Source organism: Schistocerca nitens, chromosome 1 (assembly GCF_023898315.1).
Source record: "Schistocerca nitens isolate TAMUIC-IGC-003100 chromosome 1, iqSchNite1.1, whole genome shotgun sequence".
NCBI classification, from domain to species: Eukaryota; Metazoa; Arthropoda; class Insecta; order Orthoptera; family Acrididae; genus Schistocerca; species Schistocerca nitens.
In genome coordinates, this window is record NC_064614.1 from 629532328 (window position 1) to 629552324 (window position 19997).

At 44.4% G+C, this 19997-nt stretch overlaps 1 protein-coding gene across 1 annotated transcript in view; it reads left to right on the plus strand.

Annotated features, from left to right (window-relative positions):
- The window catches only part of LOC126191595 (uncharacterized), a 248516-nt gene extending 228891 nt beyond the window's left edge, over positions 1 to 19625 (plus strand). The window contains exons 13-16 of the mRNA XM_049932541.1: positions 7790 to 7915; positions 14491 to 14732; positions 19428 to 19481; positions 19524 to 19625. Of these exons, the coding sequence (XP_049788498.1) occupies positions 7790 to 7915; positions 14491 to 14732; positions 19428 to 19481; positions 19524 to 19625 (524 nt within the window). The remainder of the gene's footprint in view (positions 1 to 7789; positions 7916 to 14490; positions 14733 to 19427; positions 19482 to 19523) is intronic.
- Positions 19626 to 19997: the final 372 nt, after the last annotated feature.

Consider the following 19997-nt stretch of genomic DNA (forward strand, 5'->3'; position numbering starts at 1 on the left):
CAATTAATCTTTCTTTACAGTTCGCTGCTATCATTTCTCGTTAACGTAAATCGCAATAAATTTAATCAAATCCCACCCACGACCATAAAGAGAATTTGATGTTTTTGCTTACGTCTCTCGTCAGTGCTCACGCAAATAAATTCGGTCGGTGTGGTGTACCTGCGCAATTCGTAGCAGGTAACGGCTAATTAAAACTCAACCGCCTATTCACAACTGAACAGAGTGCTTATGTCAGTATCAATTTTCTCATTATATATTGCTCACCGAAAAATAATTTTTATCTGCAAAATGCAGTAAATAGCTGAAACAAGATAAAATATTTTCAAAATTCTCTTAGGTGTACCATATTTACGGATGATCTTAGAGTGTTGGCTAACGCAAAGAAACGTGGTGTGCTGTAAATACAGCAAAATACACAGCTTTCTTTGTATACTTGCTCGGCAATCAGTCTGAGTCATCAGGTAAAACAATCTAAATTGCTATAATATCTGTCCGTAGGTATTTAAGATTGGATACCAATGTGAATACAGCTGAGGGGAAGAAGGTGAGAGAGTGACGTTTATCGGAAGAATTTAGGTAAATGTAATACACCTAGAATAGAAGACGCTCGTGACACCTGTTCCTGAGTATTCTTCGCCACTGTTAGACCCTTATTAAATCTGACGCGAAATAGCTGGGAAGTATTCAAACAGGAACTGCGACCTGCGACGTTGGCCACGAGTTTGTTTAGTGAGGTCACCGTCCAGTATTAGTTGAGATTTGGAGGAGGAGGAGGAGATCAGTAATTAACGTACCGTCGACAACGTTGTCATTAGAGACGGAGCACAAGCTCGGATTAGGGAAGGAAGGGGGAAGGAAATCGGCCGTGCCCTTTCAAAGGAACCAGCCTGGCATTTGCCTGAAGCGATCTAGGGAAATAACGGGAAACCTATATCAGGATGGCCGGACGCTTGTCTGAACAGTCGTCCTCCCGAATGCGAGCTAACCACTGCGTCACCTCGCTCGGTCTTGAGATTTTAAAATTATTTTCTTTAATTTAGATTTAACCTAATATCCACCCTCCAGTGTACATCTCGCGTGGTGTCCACATCGGTAAAGTAAGGGACATTCTGACTTAGCCATGGAACACGACAATAGGTCTCCCACTGCACCATCCACGTTATAATCTGCAAACAACTTTACGGTCTGTGCCAGAGAGAACGTCAAACGTCAGCGCCTTTTGGCACACTTCCCTATTCCGTTTTCAAACAGTGCGCGGGAGCAATGATTTTCGGTTAACTTTCATATGATTTCTGTTGTGACTGACAATTCGCAATATTTCACAACACAACTTTTATTTACGTCCGTTTACAAGGCTGATGACTGAACAACAAAAGAAAGGTAACAATAACGATGCCAGTAAAAGTCTCCTAATTGAGGCAAACAAATGTTCACTTCTAATTTTCCACAAATGTTCGTGGAAACCCACACACACTAGTAAAAGTCCAATGCAGAGACGAAGACGTACTCTTCAGCAGTCAACGTCCACGAGGTCGGCATCCGGAGTGAACCGAACTTCGGAGCTGGTTATAGCCCCTAAATAGCTGTCTCTAGCCAGTCAGGTTTTGCGTAGTGATACTTTCTGCAGGCCGTGGATCGAGCCCCCCAGCCCCTCACCCCCTGCAGGAAATAGTGCTCGGATTTTCTATTTCCATTATCTTGTATGTAAATAGCCGGTGTTTACCATGGTGCTTTTGGTACGTCTCGGACATAGACAACCCGTTCTTTGTTGTGTAATATGGGTTGCTGGCCCTCAGAGGCCACCTTGGCACCGGCATAACAATCTCGAATTTTATGATCTTGTGACCATGACCTAGCCGCGAGATGTGCATGGGAGGAGAATATGTCCTTTCTACTCTTCTACGAACGTGTTCCAAGCAATATGACAGTACATCCTCCGCATGGTACACGATACCGCAGCTTGAGCATTTCCATGGCAATCTGATGTTAACGATGCTAGTCCATGACAAAACTTGCTACTGTTCTTTGGATCACCTTCACCTCCTCTATTTGCATGGTAAAAGTTCCAGCTTACGAGCAACACAAAAAGAGGACGATGGTTTTCTAAGTTACTTCTACCGCGAGTGAATTAAACGATTTCAGACTGGTATTCACATTTCCGTTCACTAATGTAGCCGTACCTCTTAAAACGCTCCGCAACGACTCTCAAAGGTATTTAACAATTGTTGCTGTTCACAAAGACTGATCCTCAAGTGTCCAAAGGAAAAATAACAAGTTCTTCTGTCTTATACCCGTGCAGTGCGTCAGTTGATTTGTGTTGATGATCAACTGCTAGATATATTACCAAGCTTGTAGATTTTCCTCATTTGCAATCAATTTTCTGGCTTTACGGTCTCCCGGTGTACAACAGTATTATCCGGGAACATTCGAGTACACTGAACGCCACTCGCATTGCCATCCTTTAGCTCATTTTGATTTAGTGGCCGTAGACTAAAACTCCTATAGCCACGTCATATCTTTCTTATCTCCCACTTCGTTGTTAGTAACGTATGGAAAGGTTGTCCTATGATTATTCATACTTTTATTCCCGGAGATGAATGTCCTACAGTGATTCGGAAATTGCAATCCATCTCTTGTTGCTGAGAACAAATATTTTATTTACCTTGCCAACATTCGTTTTAATACTTGCCGTCATTGATCCTACAACAGTATTCTATACTGAATTTAAAACAGTGGATCTGTTCGTCACCAAGAAATCTAAAACGTTGTCCTCACAAGAAACTGCTCAAGGAGATTTTAGGATGAGTGATTTCGTACAATATAACATTAATCCTAGTCCGTGGCACCTGTTCTTATCAAGCGATTCTCGCAGTCTACAGCTCGCGAGTACTAAAATTATCGTAATTCGAGTTATGTATCTGAGACTGGACACATTTACTGAACAGATGATTCTCTTTAAAATCCCATCAATAACAAGGTCATTAGCTACCGAACAGCAGGTCAGCTTCAGGAGGGATGGGGGGAGAAAACTGGCTTTTAAAGGAATCATTCCGGGCTTCACCTCAAGCGACTTAGGGGAAACCTAAATCATCATGGCTGAACGGGGATTTTAACAGTGGGCCTCCAGATTACGAGTCCAGGGTGCCAACCACTGCACCACTTACCTCGCTCACAGTGGCTGCGGAATGGCTCTTGAAATTTCTACGTGTGCTGGGGACTATGCTGTGCAGAGCACTGACCTAACGGCTTTGCACGGATGAAGAACGACTACCGCAAAAAAAAAAAAAAAAAAAAAAAAAAAAAACGCAACACGATGGAATTATCAGAATGTACATGTAGAGAAATTTGGGTGATTTATCCAACAGAAAGTGCTTCACGAACTGAGCAAGTCAGTAACGCGTTGTCCCATCTCTGGCCCTTGTCCAGACAGTTATTTGGCGTGACAGTGATTGACAGAGTTATTGGGTGTCCTTCTGAAGATATATCGTGACAAATTCTCTCCAACTGACGCGTTAGATGGTCAAAACGCCAGCTGGTTGGAGGGCTCTGCCCGTAATGCTCCAACCGTTACCAGTTAGTGAAAGATCTAGCAACCTTGCTGGTCATGGTAGTTTTTAGCAAGCACGAAGAGAAGTAGTAGAAACTCTCGTCGTGTGCGGGTGGGCGTTATCTTCCTGAAATGTAAGCCCAGGATGGCTTGCCATTAAGGCAATGAGTATAATTGTCTTCAGTGATGAATTCTGCTTAGAACAGAGCCCCGATGACCAGCGATGACGTGACTGGAGCCGCCCTGGACAACAGTGGAATACCAACCTGACTGTCGCCCACCATATGACCCTAAATCAAGGAGTGATGGTCTGGGGTGCCATTACATTTCACAGCAGGACCACAGCAGGACCCCATTGGTAGTCATCCGCGGCACCATTACGGCACAGCGGTACACCGATTATATTCTACGCCCCGTTTTCTTTCCCTTCATCGGAAGAGATCCTGGGCTTCAATTTCAGCAAGATAATAACCGCAGGTACACGGTGAGTGTTTCTACTGCTTATCTTCGTCGTTGCCAAAGCCTAACTTGGCCGGAATGTTCACCGGACCTCTCCCAAATTGAGGAATTTTGTAGCATTATGGTCAGGGCCCTCCAACCAGTTCGAGAATCTGACAATGTAACGCACCAATTGGACAGAATTAAATACGATATCCGTCAGAGGGACATCTAACAACTTCATCCATGAGTGCGAAGCCGAGTAACTGCTTGCATATGGGCCAGTGGTGGACCGACGCGTTACTGACCTGGTTTGTGAAGATCTTTCTCTTGAACAACTCATTCAATTTTTCTGAAAGTGCCATCATTTGTTTGTTGTATATGTACATGACATCTATCATTTTCCGTCTCATTCGGATAATTCCATCGCGGTGCGTCGTTTTTTTTTTTGTCTTTGAGTGCAAAAAGGTCTATACGCTGTTCCGTTCTACTTTTACTTTTTTTTCACTGCTGACATGATTTTAGTTACATATACGTTGCCTTTCCGTACAGCGTTCACCTCTTCTTACTTTGTTGTCTGCTTTAAGATCGGTCCATTTGTACCAAATTATCCCCTGAGCGCGTCGGTGCTGCCTTCATTGTCTATTGTGTGCACCAGAGCTAATTCTAGTGTCCGGGGTAAGGAGGCTTTGACCAGTCGTGAGACGATGGGGCGGTCTTCTAACTGGGTTGTGGTCGGGACCAACTGTGCTGGTTTAAGGACAAGTTGTTGTCTCAAAAATGGTAGACGTTTTCCAGTTCATGATGGAGTAAACTTTGAAAAGCCTTGGTCAGAAGCTGCTCTTTCCTTAAAGTTTCTATTAGCAAATATTATAGCAATATCTAAATTTTCTGTATTTCATGTGGATCGCATACGGCATAGTCACGTTGAGATTAGCGTTGCCTGAAGACTAATGCCGAAGATAATATCAAAAAGTAAAATCCATGCCAAAATAATACTCAAAGATTCTAGCACCCGACTCGTTAAACGATGGGAACGACTCAAATCCAAACCTGCAGTGAGTCCCTCATACTCCACTGCCACCATCTTGGCCAATCACGTACAATGATTAAATTGTAACTGTTACACCATCGACACCTTGATCGAACGCTTACGACACCATACCCTAGTATTTCCCATCTCTGGCACTTGAATTGATTCAACTGCACCTTGTTTTCATTATTTTCAGTGCACAGAAAAGCTATTACATGATGCTTATTGGTTGCATCTAACTTTACTTGAACTTTACAGATACAGCTCGCAGGACATGTCCAGATGACGTGCATTTGCAGCGATTCTTTCAAACTTTGAGAAAGGTCGAATCATTGCCATAAGGGAGATGGGATTATCATACTGACAAATCTCACAGACAGTTCGCTGTAATGCGATAACTGTAAAAGGAGTAGTGACGAGGCGGACTGAGCACAGCAGTGTCGCACTACCCTTCCTGACGGTCTGCACCACGAGAGTATCGTAGGATTGTTCGATTACCTCCGAGGAATGGACGGTTGACAGCAGCTGAGATTCGAGCAGAGTCACCACCAACCGACGGGAACAAATTACTGAAAATTAGGATTAGGTCTCGAGATTCCACGCGACGCTTGGGCCTGACACCACACCACAAACAACAGAAGCAAGCGTGGATGGGGCCAGGGCTAACCAGAACACTGAATCTCAATATTTGGTGCTCAGCGATGACTCTCGATTCTGTTCGTAGCCATCAGATCTTCGCCAATGTGTACGTACTTACAGACGTCCTGAAAGTATCGTATGCCCTCTAATTCCTGGAACGACGGTGTGCATGAGGCAAAAGGACTGATTTGTTGATTTTATAAAGGAGTGTGACTGCCTGCCAGTTTGTGGCAAGATGGACAAAGTTTTTGACACACATTTCGTGGCCAGATTACCAAACGGCATATGACGGCTTAATAACACAAGGTACATTACTGCACTTCACACCACAAACGGCCTGATGAATATACGAATCCGTGACTAGCCTGCCCAGTTTCCTTATTTGTCACCCACAGTGTATGTCTCGGATGTGATGGGTAGCCACACCTCCTTCCAGGCAGCAATACTCATGAAACGACAAAGAGTTTTGTACATGCCAAAGTATTCCTCTAGGTGAGATTTGAGATCTGTTTGCTCCCATACCACGATGAAGACAAGAGTAGTTTTGCGCACACGTTGGTCACATCACAAGATGATGTACACTGCCGGAAAAAAATACATCGTCAAGGACTGTTCACGTTACAGTATGTACATACTGAGGGGATGTCACCGCACCGCAATCCATTGGGGCCCAGGAGACTTGTGAGCGCAACCCCTCTTTCGAATGTGCAGGCAGTAACTGTACTGACTTTACAGGTGAACAGTGTTTCCAACATTCATTCTAGGGTACCACCATGACCCACTGACGAGTATGTAGTCCTATTAAACAGCCATATGAACGGGGTCGCATTGTGGACCTGCGTGGAAGCTATATGAACGTCTCGGTGGATTACTGCACATGTTGGGCACAGACCGTCTGAGATGGGTCGCTGCTTTTAACAGTTGTCTGTCGGACGTTCCCACATACGTAGACCAGACTGTGGACGTCCGCGGAATACTGACTCATGTCAAAATCGACGAACTGTGCGAGCAACGGTGGTGGACCCAACAGCATCCAGGGTCGAAATACGGACACATGTAGCACCCGCAATGTCACCAGGGACCACTGGGACCCATATACTTGCTGCAGGGTTGATATCAAGTGTGCCTCTCGTCGGCTACCACTGATACTACGTCACCGTCAAGCATGGCTAGTCTGGTGTTGCGAAAGAGTTGACTAGAAAGTGGAATGGCGCTCTTTTCCTCAGTGATGAGGCTGGGTTCCGTCTATATGCGTGTGATAGACGTACACGTTTACAACGTAGACATGGCGGTTGGCTATTCCAGACCTGTGACACACAGGTCCCATCACAGACTTCATGGTGTGAGGGTCATCAAACTCCGTGTCACATTTGGCGTTCCTGGAGGGTAAGGTAAGCAGTGCCAGCTACATTGAAAAGGCTACTACCATTTCTGAGATAGGAAGGTGAAGTGCTTCTTCAGCATGACAGAGCATGTCCACGTAACGTACTCTTCGTGGTGTATAACGACTTCTTTGGTCAGCAAGATCACCAGTTCCGTCCAATTGAACACGTTTGGGACATGATGCAGCAGAAACCTACTGGCTCCCCAGTGACTGTGCTCCTTTTACTGTGACATGTTTTTCTCATTTGGTCTGAATTTGTTATCGTTCTCTCCTACAACGATGACATACCTGTCAAAACAGTTGTCAATGAAATGACCTTATCCTTGAGCTCGTTGCTCTTTTTTCCTGGCTGTGTAGATGATGCACATCAGATCCGAATGAAATAAACGTCTGATCACTTAATATCCACGATGTGATTACCACCTGCACCAGGTATGATGAACATCGAACTGGTGCTGCATAGTCCAGCAGTTTCCATTTCCACGATATGCAAGAACCAGCCTTCTGGTTATACCGTTTTACACCATTATAACTTCACCTAAAAACATTTGTTCGTTCTCCCAATCTTTCTCCAAGTAATGGCTCCTATAAGCGACGAATCTGTTTGATATTTAGAAAAGAGTCGAGATATTTAGATGAGAGGCGACAATATAGCTAAAGAGGGCTCTTTGAAGACGACATTTGCAGGCGGTCTGAATGACGCGCGTGCTTTCTGACCGAGTGTCAGTCTAGCTGTCCCCGCACTCAGGTGACGAGTCGCTGTCGGCGGCGCCAGTGATGGGCGCCGTGCTGGGGGTGTCCCTGACGCTGCTGGCCGTCGCCCTGGGGGCGGCCGCGACGCTCAGCCGGCGATCCAGGAGGCGCCGCCACCTGCGCGCAGCCGCCGCCGCCGCCGGCAAGGCGCTGCCCCCGCACCACACCGCCGCCCTCATCGCCGAGGAGAAGGATCCAGACCTCATCCCTGCCGGCTTCGGTACGTTGTCTTACTGCTGCACAATTCTACCATCCTCACTACAATAGCTCTCACAAGCCGATTGTTTATGGAGATATAAGACGAAGTAGCGATCTACGAGTATACTGCTTGAACTACTGTCTAATGAACAGCCGTTTGACATTTCAGAGTTTGTATGTGCCTCATCTTAAAAGTGCATCACCAGCGAGGATAGCATATGCCAAAATTTAACTTATTCTGCATATACAGTAGAGTGGAAAAAAATATATGAGTTGTAGGTTATTTAGGGGTATACAGAGTGGGACACTGGTAGACACTTATGGCAAGAACAATAGCTTTAACGTGGTCTCTCCGAGTCGAGATAGGCCTGGATGACAGTTACGGGTGCGTGAGACCATGTGCTGTATGTTATGCTTCGTGTAAGAGAAAGACGCGTTTACCAGTGCATGTCAGAATTCAACAGCGTCAGATTCATGCCTGTAGAGACTGCCCATTATCGTTCTCCGATATTGCTGCTCGCTTTTTTCAGCATTTTATGAACGTCATGCGATATGGAATCGATAAGTTTAGGAGTGCCATATCCAAGAGCCCTATACGGCTAGTACCCGAGAGCACTTCCGTGTTGTACCTTACGCATAGCAGAATCGTAAATAATCGTTACATCATTGGAGTCAGGAACTCGTTTGCAGCCAGTAGTATACGCAGGGATAGCGTGACGACGTCTGGAGCGGCACGGACTGCCAGCACTGCTGCCATTTTCGCGGCTTCCCCAGACTCGGTAACAGATGAATGCGTGAAGTCGGAGGTGCGTCTGACGGCGACATTGCACACAGGAGTGTCACTGTGCCGCCATTTCAGACGAGTGTCGATTCCGCGTACAGCACGATGACGAACGTATCCGGGAGTGGAGGATCTGAACGGTTCGGGTTGCATCCATTATCGTCACGCGGGCACTTACTTGCTTCTTGATACAGGGTTCCACTGAACACACAACTCGATCCGCGGACCATATGCACACCAAGAATCACTTTTCTGTCTTGTTAAGAGACGTGGCCGTATCCTAACTCTGAGATCGCCATGAAATCTTTCAATAAGATGACGCAAGACCACTTGTTTGCCGTGCGGTTCAGACCTGTCTTGATAGAGGAGGTGTTTGACTGTTGTCCTGATCAACAGTTCCTCATCTCTTACCCACTGAAACATTGATTCATAGGTGGCCGAGGGTCTTGCGAGCCACTGCATGCCAGCCACTGTAATGTTTGGCACAGTGCTGAAGCAGTGCTGAAGTTCGTTTCGACTCTATGCCCAGCGGGTTAGAGGCATAGTTTGTGCAACAAGTAGCAGATTTTTCTACTAAATTACCCTCCACAGCAAGAATATACACTACTGGCCATTAAAATTGCTACACCAAGAAAAAATGCAGAAGATAAACGGGTATTCGTGGGACAAATATATTATACTAGAACTGACATGTGATTACATTTTTACGCAATTTGGGTGTATAGATCCTGAGAAATCAGTATCCAGAACAACCACCTCCGGCCATAATAACGATCTTGATACGCCTAGGCATTGAGTCAAACAGAGCTTGGATGGCGTGTACAGGTACAGCTGCCCATGAAGCTTCAACACGATACCACAGTTCATCAAGAGTAGTGACTGGCGTATTGTGACGAGCCACTTGCTCGGTCTCCATTGACCAGACGTTTTCAATTGGGGAGAGATCTGGAGAATGTGCTGGCCAGGGCAGCAGTCAAACATTTTCTGTACCCAGAAAGGCCCGTACAGGACCAGCAACATGCGCTCTTGCATTATCCTGCTGAAATGTAGCGTTTCGCAGGGATCGAATGAAGGGCAGAGCCACGGGTCGTAACACATCTGAAATGTAACGTCCACTGTTCAAAGTGCCGTCAATGCGAACAAGAAGTGACCGAGACGTGTAACCAATGGCACCCCATACCATCACGCCGGGTGATACGCAAGTATGGCGATGACGAATACACGCTTCCAATATGCGTTCACCGCAATGTCGCCAAACACGGATGCGACCATCATGATGCTGTAAACAGAACCTGGATTCATCCGAAAAAATGATGTTTTGTCATTCGTGCACCCAGGTTCGTCGTTGAGTACACCATCGCAGGCGCTCCTGTCTGTGATGCAGCGTCAAGGGTAACCGCAGCCATGGTCTCCGATCTGATAGTCTATGCTGCTGCAAACCGTACTGCTCGTGCAGATGGTTATTGTCTTGCAAACGTCCCCATCTGTTGACTCAGGGATCGAGACGTGGCTGCACGATCCGTTACAGCCATCCGGATAAGATACCTGTCATTTCGACTACTAATGATATGAAGCCGTTGGGATGCAGCACGGCGTTCCGTATTACTCTCCTGAACCCACCAATTCCATATTCTGATAACAGTCATTGGATCTCGACCAACGCAAGCAGCAATGTCGTGATACGATAAACCGCAATCGCGGTAGGCTACAATCCGACCTTTATCAAAGTCGCATTTCTCCTCCTTACACGAGGCATCACAACAACGTTTCACCAGGCAAAGCCGGTCAACTGCTGTTTTTTGTATGAGAAATCAGTTGGAAACTTTCCTCATGTCAGCACGTTGTAGGTGTCGCCACCGGCGCCAACCTTGTGTGAATGCTCTGAAAATCTGATCATTTGTATATCACAGCATCTTCTTCTTGTTGGTTAAATTTCGCTTCTGTAGCACGTCATCTTCGTGGTGTAGCAATTTTAATGTCCATTAGTGTATTCTATAAACCCTCAGTTCGAAAGGTTTCGATATTTTCTGCACTTCCTGACGCTGTGCTTTTAATGGCCAACGTTGTAAATGATGATGTAGTTGTAGAATGAATGGAAACGTCTGTGAATTTAAATGGGCTCCTCCTTCGAGGAACCTAATACTAGTGAAACGTATATGGCAAGTACACAGATATGCCTTTTATTTTGTGTAAGAACTAGGAACGTCATTTTCTATCGAAGGGATAGAAATGTGTATAGTGAACTAATTGTTTACTGGGTCGATCAGTTTGACGAAACTGGTCTCAGTGTAACGACTCATTTTATTTCGACAACAGTCGCACGCCAAAACAGTGTCGTAAATATCTGCTTAATTCTGCTAGCAGTATCCTTAATTTTCTGTGAATATTCGAAAAATCTGGAACTGCATGAATGAATGGATTTACTGGATGGCTGATGTATGCTATATAATGAAAATCAGTGAAAGCGCAGTCGAGATGTGACGGGTAAGGAAGAGTTTTCCACACTGTATGAATGAGAATCTATGATTTGTTATTGATAATATGGGACAAGTATTGTTAGTGCGAAGGCTTTTCCGCCATAACAATTTATGCTATCTTTCCGGAATCGTTTGAGTCATTCAGGCTACAGTACTTACGTGGCAACTATGGGAGCAATTATATTTCTATAGATGACTTTTTGTCTGAACGATTCGGTTATTACACTGTGTATTGTATCACTGATGATGATGTTTGGTTTGTGGGGCGCTCAACTGCGCAGTCATCAGAGTCCGTTCGAAGTTCCAATTTTTACACAGTCCAATTTTGTTTATTCAATCCAGTGTAGCCACTGTCAGAAATGATGATGATGAGGAAATGACACAGACAGCCCGTTCCCGGGCAGAAAAAATCCCCAACCCGGCCGGGAATCAAACACGGGACCCCGTGATCCAGAGGCAGCAAAGCTCGCCACTAGACCACGAGCTGCGGACGTATTTTACCATTCTTCCACCTACTAGCATAGACTCAACAGCTAACCAAATTTTTCCTCGTTTTCTTCCAGATAACTTGTTGAAATTTATTCTGATGTATATTTTTCCTCAGGGCCTTGCAAGGTTCTAGAGGTAAATTTTAAGACGTGATGATCCACATAATTTTTTGTCTACGACGAAGTCATTGGAAACGAAATACAAACTTTGTTTGAACAAAGATGGAGCAGCAACTCGGCGGCCGGATTTTCAAAGAACGTATGGTTCAAATGGTTCAAATGGCTCTGAGCACTATGGGACTTAACATCTAGGTCATCAGTCACCTAGAACTTAGAACTACTTAAACCTAACTAAGCACAGCACACAACACCCAGTCATCACGAGGCAGAGAAAATCCCTGACCCCGCCGGGAATCGAACCCGGGAATCCGGACGTGGGAAAAAGAACGTATGTTGTACATTGTTTTCCCTAAGCTATTCACAGAAATAAAGAGGAACCTAAATCAGTAAGGTCTGACGGAAATTACATTCTTGCTTCTCCCGAGTGCCATTATAGTGATTCAAACACTGCTCCACTTCACTTTGTTACGTTTATCATATTGAGCGGGGAGGGGACATCTTTCATTCCACTAAAAAAATTTGATATATGCGATGTTAGCCAATAAATGAATCCTGAAGCAAACTGACATAGTTTCTGCGTCGAAGTGTATACTTAGATGCAAATTCCCCAGTCCATCAAAAGGTCAGCTCATTTAAGCTGACACGAACTACTCAGTAATCTCCAAAGCATGCTTTGCCAGTTCGGATTCTCGTGTTGCACTCCCTCGACGGACTGGGCTCTTTTATGCCTAAGAAACTTAATCTCTTCCTATCTAAAGCCACAACTTAAATTTTTTAACACCTGACTATCGACGTGACTGCTGATCAGTGTAAATATCCGTTGGATGCTAAGGTGTGAAATACAGCCACGTTATAGATAACTGTATTCTTCGTAGATGTGTAGACAATACCTAACCTTCTTCATCCTCTTCTTCTTCACTTCAAGGAGGTAGGTCCTTCAGATTTCCGATATAAGTTCTGACATCTTATCCATGGTCTTCCACGATATCATTTTTCCGTTTCGTTTCAAATTCTATACTTGTTTAGTTTTCTCTCTGACATCGTAATAAATTCCAAAATCAGTTCTGATGTATGCATGTCTTATCTGATCCCTTACACTGCAATCCTTTTTTTCTTTTCATAAGGTTCATTTCAGTGTTCCACATACTTTTTTCTTCTTGCTTTTGTATTATCCATTGTTAGGAGCCAAAACAGGTGAGCCATTACTTGAAAAACATTTAGTTCTATTTTCTTTCATTCCACATATTGTTGCCTAGTGTTCTTTGCATTTTATGGTTCACCATATGATATTTAGTTGATTTATTCTATAGGCCATTTTCAAGCTAACAGCTTAGCTGGCAGAGGACTTAAAATGGGAAACTAATTCTAAAACATTACCGTGTTGCAAAACTTAGGAATGTAACTGATTTTATCCTTAAAAGCAATGATTGTAGCCTTTCTTCATATTGTAGAGAACTGTGTACTGTAAGATCAGTTAAGTTCATAAGACAAACTATTATACACCCCCTTAAATAAGAAAACTGGTCGCTTTGAAACAGGCGATCTCGAGATCCCAACAACGTAGGACTTGGCACTGAAACAGTGCGAATGTATAAGTTGGTTGTATGGAACCACCGTAGTAAGAAGGTTCGACGTGAGTACGTGAGTGTATGGCAGAAATGAGATATCCTTCTTGGATGAGCCCACGACAATACCTTGGAGTGATGCACCACTCGTAGCCATGTATCGCTGCGTAAGAACAGTGGTCTTAGAAAGATCTCAACCGACTGGGACTGGAGGCGATTGTTACACTCCTTGTCAATAACAGTGGATTCCAAACCTGACAGAAATTGCTGCTATTAGTGAATGCAGGTGCACCTTATTCAGTTTTCGATAGAACAGTGCGAAAAGAGTGGCATGCGTTTAAGCTGCAAGGTGTAGATGTCGGAGGAGTGTGTTGACGGTGTAGGTAAAGTTAGAGGGCGTTCTGTGAAATATCGAAGGCATTTTTCGTACCATTAGTCGAGCCCACTCTTCCTGGTTACCTGTACATGAACCAGAATGTCTATTTCAGCATTGCTGGTGACCGAGTGTTGCCCTTCCTTCTACATCTGCTTCATTCGCTTCTTTAAATGGTCCGTGGTTGTAGGTCTGGTTTGACTCAGGCATCCTGTCGCACCTTTACTGTCCCTCTCTGTCACCCCATCTCGAACCCCTGGAAATTACTGAGCTTATTTAGAGCAGTGCCTGAAACGTAGCAGCTAACGACACCTCGGTTTAGCAGCTGTCAGGATGTAATCATCAATGACTGAAGTTAATACGTCATCGCTGAAGAAACTTGTGGACTCTGTTCCTCGTCGAAGTGAGTCCATTGTCACTGTTAGAGACAGTTTGACGCGGTATTAGCGTGGTATCAACTGGGAATGACTAACCCCATATCCGGTCTGCTTATCTCACAAATGAAAGAAAAAGTACACAATATTTATGTAATAGGAGTTTTAGAATTTTAGTAATCTAAACTAAATTATTGTTTTTACTAAAGTGGATTGCCATCCAAGACTCTGATAGTGCTTTTGATTGCTTACAAAATTGATTAAATTCGTAGAGCGGTTGTAGTGCACTGGTCTGAAGGTAACCCTTGACACCTGTGCAGCTGGCGGAGGGCTGCGAGCGTCGGGCGACCGCGTGCCGCTGTCCGCGCCGTCGCTTGGCAACGGCAGCGTGGTGTCACCGGCTCTGGCGGGCAGCCTGGTGTCGCCGCCGGCCAGCAAGCTGCCCACGCCGCAGGGCTCCCTCACTCTGGTCTCGCCGCAGGGCCCGCTCGACGCGGCCAGCATGCTCACTCCGCTGGGCTCAGCGCTCTGGCCCAGGACAGTCTCACCGCCACCTGTAACGGTGCGTACTGCACCTGCTGCCGACTTATAACATCAAGGGAAACGACGCAAACGACATGGCACTACTTACGTATTTCGTAAAATGTAGAATCAGACATTTTAAGCTGGAATTTCTTGTGCACTGCTGAACAACCTCGTGTCACGGTCGCCAAAGAAAAAACGTGTGCTGAGGAGCAATGTATTGCGGATCCTGTTGCTGTGTTTCGTCAGGAACCTTATGGGACAACCACGTTGCTATGGTGTTAAGGGGGGTAGGACGTCAAACGGGCCGACTTGGAACAGGATAGGCACCACAGGACATTTTAATTTCCACTGTCTTTACTTTTACAAATAAATTCATAAAACTTTGTCAGAATGACCAGGAAGGATCCAGCATTCACAATCATAGCAGTGGAAGTTCAAAATCATAACAAAATAAATTTTTTTCACATGCGAAATTTCACCATTTTTTCGCTTACTGTTGGCTGCATTTGTTGTTATAGGTACACTTTTCTTTATGAGTAAGAAAGATAGTTCGATGAATTTTGCACAGCATACAAACCATACTTACATGTCCACGAAACTCTAGAATTTTCAAAGTCTATTAAAAACGGTGGTGAAAATTGAGTTAATTATCTATAAAATTTGAGTTTTTTCTAAACATGAAGTTTAAAATGTAACATCTCATTCATTTTTTCATAAATTAAATAAATTCTAGAGTTTCATACAACTGTAACAATGGTTTGTATCCTGTGCAAAATTCATTGAAGAATCTCTCTTACTCATGAAGAAAAGTGTACCTATAGCAACAAATGCAGCCAATAGTAAGAGAAAATATTATGAAATGTCACATGTAAAAAAAAGTTTTTTCTTATGGTTTTGAACTTCCAATGCTGTGAGTGTGAATCCTGAATCCTTCCTGGTCATGCTGACAAAGTTTCATGAATTTAATTGTAAAAGTATAGACAGTGGAAATTAAAATGTCCTGTGGTGCCTCTCCTGCTCAAAGTCGGCCCATTTGACGTCCTACCCCCCTTGAGAACACATTGTTAGGATGTTAAGAACGCCAAAAATACTGAATAGATAATCTACACAATGTCAGGATGACTGGCTGTAGGCGAAATAGACGAAGAAAAATAAATTGTCTGGAATATGTCGCCTTCATTTCCCGTCACCTGCGAAAACAACCAGTAAGTCACCCTCTGTAATTAGGGACTGACAATCAGTAAAATCCTTCGTGTATACGATTCCGTTGTCAGTATGCAAAACTGTCCAACGCTTCGGCCACCGTTGCAAACGGCCTTCCTCAGGGTGTTTCGGCCACTGTGGCAAAGGGCCGTCCTTAGTATCTTTAGCCTCTTTAAGCAACACTGGCCGAAATGTTGGATGATTTTACATACTGACAGTGTGATACCTTGAAGAATTTTATTGTCAGTGACAGTTACTGTGGAAGCCTATACTTGCACTACAGAGTGAATCTGACCTATAGGAAGTTGATCATGGTTGCATGTTGCGTGTTCCGCAATAACAGAACCTCATTACGGAATAATTGGTTAGGTTTGTTACGCCAGTTGTCTTTGTGACCCTATTTCCTAAGAAAACTCACATATCAATATGAATAGCAGTAATGCAGAATGTCTGAGATCCCTGTCAAGAAAACACTTCCATTTTTTCACAGTACTGCTGATACCACAATTAAATGAAACTTCGCCCCAGGCCTCAACACTGACAAAAATAGTTCATTGTCAAATGAACAGGAGAAGGTTATGAAATCACACTAAACTAACAGGAAAACAACTTTGCTACAGGAAATTACACTACATAAAATAGCGACTTCTTTACAATAGCTATTCAAAATAACAACTTCCACAATGACAGTAAGTATGACAACAATACACCATGAACTCCTAGACCGTACTTTACTGTTAAACTACTGTATGAAAATTGCTCTCTGTAAACAATCCATTCACGAAGCATAAACATTTTCCATTACCGAGTTTTTCGCAGCAGCGCTTGTTTGACAAGGTAAGTAAAAGATATTTTTCCAATCATCCCATGTAAGCTTTCACGGCCGGCGTCTTCAGCAATCAATCATAGTGCTCAGAGCCATTTGAACCATTTTTGAGCAATACTATGCAGTTTTGTCATTGGAACAAAGTGGCAGTTTAACATTTAGATCTATGGAGATTAGTGCAGAAGTGTCTTCCAATGGGCAGAAGGAGACGTTCGATCGTCTACAAGAGGGTCGACAGGAAACACCGATTCCCAACAATTCCCAAACGGTTATTAATTTATCGGAAAAAGAATTGTCTAAGGAAGAACTTTCTGTTCTGTCTAAAGGAGGGAATTTTGCAATCACTCCATCCAAGGTTCCTATGGAGGACATTATTGCTAATATAGAGGCAGGAATTCGTCAGTTACCATCATATTCTGCTGATGAAATTAGGATGGAAACCTCCAGGATATTACGTAAAGCTAAGCCACCCAGCAGAAATCTGTCTCAAGGGGAAAGGAAGGCAAGGCGGGAGATCAATGCAGACAAGAATGTTATTATAGTTGCCGCTGACAAGGGAAATGTTACTGTTTTAATGAATACTGCGGATTATCACAAGAAGATCAGTGATCTCCTGGAACCCAGCACATACAAGAAGTTGAAAAAGGATCCTACAACGAATGTGCTGAATGCCACCAATCGTCTGATAAAACAGTCTTCCATTCCTACAGAAGTTAAAAGGTATCTTTGTAAAACGGAGGCTTATCCTCCGAGATTATATGGATTACCAAAGATACATAAGCCTGATGTTCCTTTGAGACCGATAGTCAGCGCAATTGGAGCTCCTACCCAAGATCTAGCCAGACACCTTGCCTCTTTGTTACAGCCTTACATAGGCAAAACTGAAAGTCATATTAAAAACTCTCTACACTTCATTGAGGAATTGAGGGAAATTACTGTCGGTCCTAATGACATCCTTGTCAGTTTTGAAATAGTGTCTTTGTTCACTATGGTTCCAGTTGATGAAGCTCTCTCTCATATAGCCGATATGTTCCCTACTGATATTGTTCCAACACTGTCTATCCTCGACCTATTTTCAGTATAATGGTGAATTTTATGAACAGATTGATGGGGTAGCCATGGGAAGCCCCCTAAGCCCCGCAATTGCGAATTTATTCATGGAATATTTTGAACATCAAGCACTGTAGTTGGCCAAAAAAAAAAAGCCCCTCGAAGTGGTATCGGTATGTGGATGATACCTTTGTAATATGGAATCATGAGGAAGAGGACTTGAATGATTTCCTGATGCACTTAAATAGCATCAACCCAAAGATCAAATTTACCATGGAGAAAGAGAATAATGGACAACTTAACTTTTTGGATGTATCAGTTATCAAACGGGTGGATGGGACCTTAGGCCATAAGGTCTACAGGAAAGGTACACATACTGATCGCTACCTCCATAAGAACTCAAACCACCACCCTAGGCAAAATTGGGGGGTCACAAAAACACTAGTGGATAGTGCCAATAATATTTGTGAACCAGGCTACTTACAGGAAGAACTAAATGATTTACGAATGGTTTTTGCGAAAAATGGTTATACGGAAAACGAGATTAACCGAGCACTTTACCAAAGTAGCAAAATGCCTAAAAATAGGAGACAGCAACAACCATCAGCTGGAAAAGTATTTCTTCCTTTCATCCATAACATCACGTATCGCATTGGGAAAGTACTAGCCAAGTTTCAGGTGGAGACTATTTTCAGACCTACTAAGAAAATTAGTGAATGCCTGAGATCAACAAAAGATGCTGATCACCCCCTAGCCACCCCAGGGGTATATAAAATTCCGTGTAGTTGTGGCAGGGTTTACATAGGAACTAAAAAAAGAAACATCAATACACGTTTGACGGAGCACAAAAGAAACTGTCGCTTGGGACATATGGACAAATCGGCAGTAGCGGAACATGTTTTTAAGGATGGAGATCACGAAATAAAACTTGGTGAGACAAGCGTCCTAGCGAGGACGTCGCATTATTATACACGTATGTATAGAGAGGCAATTGAAATCCACAAACATCAATACAATTTTAATCGTAAAGAAGAAGGATTAAAATTGGACAAGATATGGCGGTCGACGTTGCATCAATCACGGGACAATCGATTGCCTGCAATCGAGAGAACAGACGATAGCCAGAGATAGCTACACATCGACGCCACGTGACGTGCGGTGGCGCCCTCTACGATCTCCATATAAGCGGCGGCCCCAGTTCCTAGCAGCCAGTCGTCGACTCACCTCGGAAGATGTTCTCCGTAGTTGAGAACGAAACGTCAGGGAGAAGAAGTTCTACAGATCGACCACGGCAATTTAGCCTGGAAGTGTTTACTGATGATATTTTTCCAACTTTTTAAGAATGGGAGCAGCGCTTGTTTGACAAGATAAGTGAAAGATATTTTTCCAACTTTTGAAGAATGGGAGCAGCGCTTGTTTGACAAGATAAGTGAAAGATATTTTTCCAACTTTTTAAGAATGGGAGATAGTTTCCGGCAGTAGTTTCGAATGGGCCACTTGTCGTACCAAATGTCCTGTCACGGTCGCCACATACAGCGTGTCCGCTGAGGACGACTTGTCGTTGTCTTCAACTTGTTGAACTTCTTACTTTCGGGAATCTTCGGCCTCCATCTGCCACGACGTCCCTGCGACAGAGTGCTGGGCGTGTTGCAGGTGTCCGGCCCGGTGCTGAGCGTGGGCGGCGTGCTGCCGTGGGAGGCGCGCTCGGTGACGCCCCGCGCGTCGCCGCCGCCCCCGGCGCCGGAGTACCGGCCGCCGCCCCCGGGGCCCGCCGTGGCGGACATCGAGCTCAACGGGCGGGCCATCAAGGAGCGCCTCATGGCCAGCCGCCTGCCAGAGAGCTGCGTATGATCGCCTCGCACAGCCGCGCATCGTCCCGAAACGCAGGCCGCCGTGTCGGCTCAAGTACCTGGCCGCCACCTCAGCCTGTCAGCCCGAGTGACAGCGGTGATCCGCCTCACGGCGACTTTTGCTGCTGTCAGTATTCGCGAAGTTGAGCCTTTGTACATCTGCGTTATAGACACGGTCGTTAAGCGTACATTGGACACAGTGGATCTATAATGAGCTGAATCAGGAGTCAGTGCTGATATAAAAATCCTTAACACACGAGGAAATGTCTGATACACTGTTCTGTATTTAATAATGGCAACAACTCCGAAGTAGTTCTTCCGCGCAGAAAGGTAAAATTACCTCAGTTGAGTCACGGTCTTTAATACCCAAGCA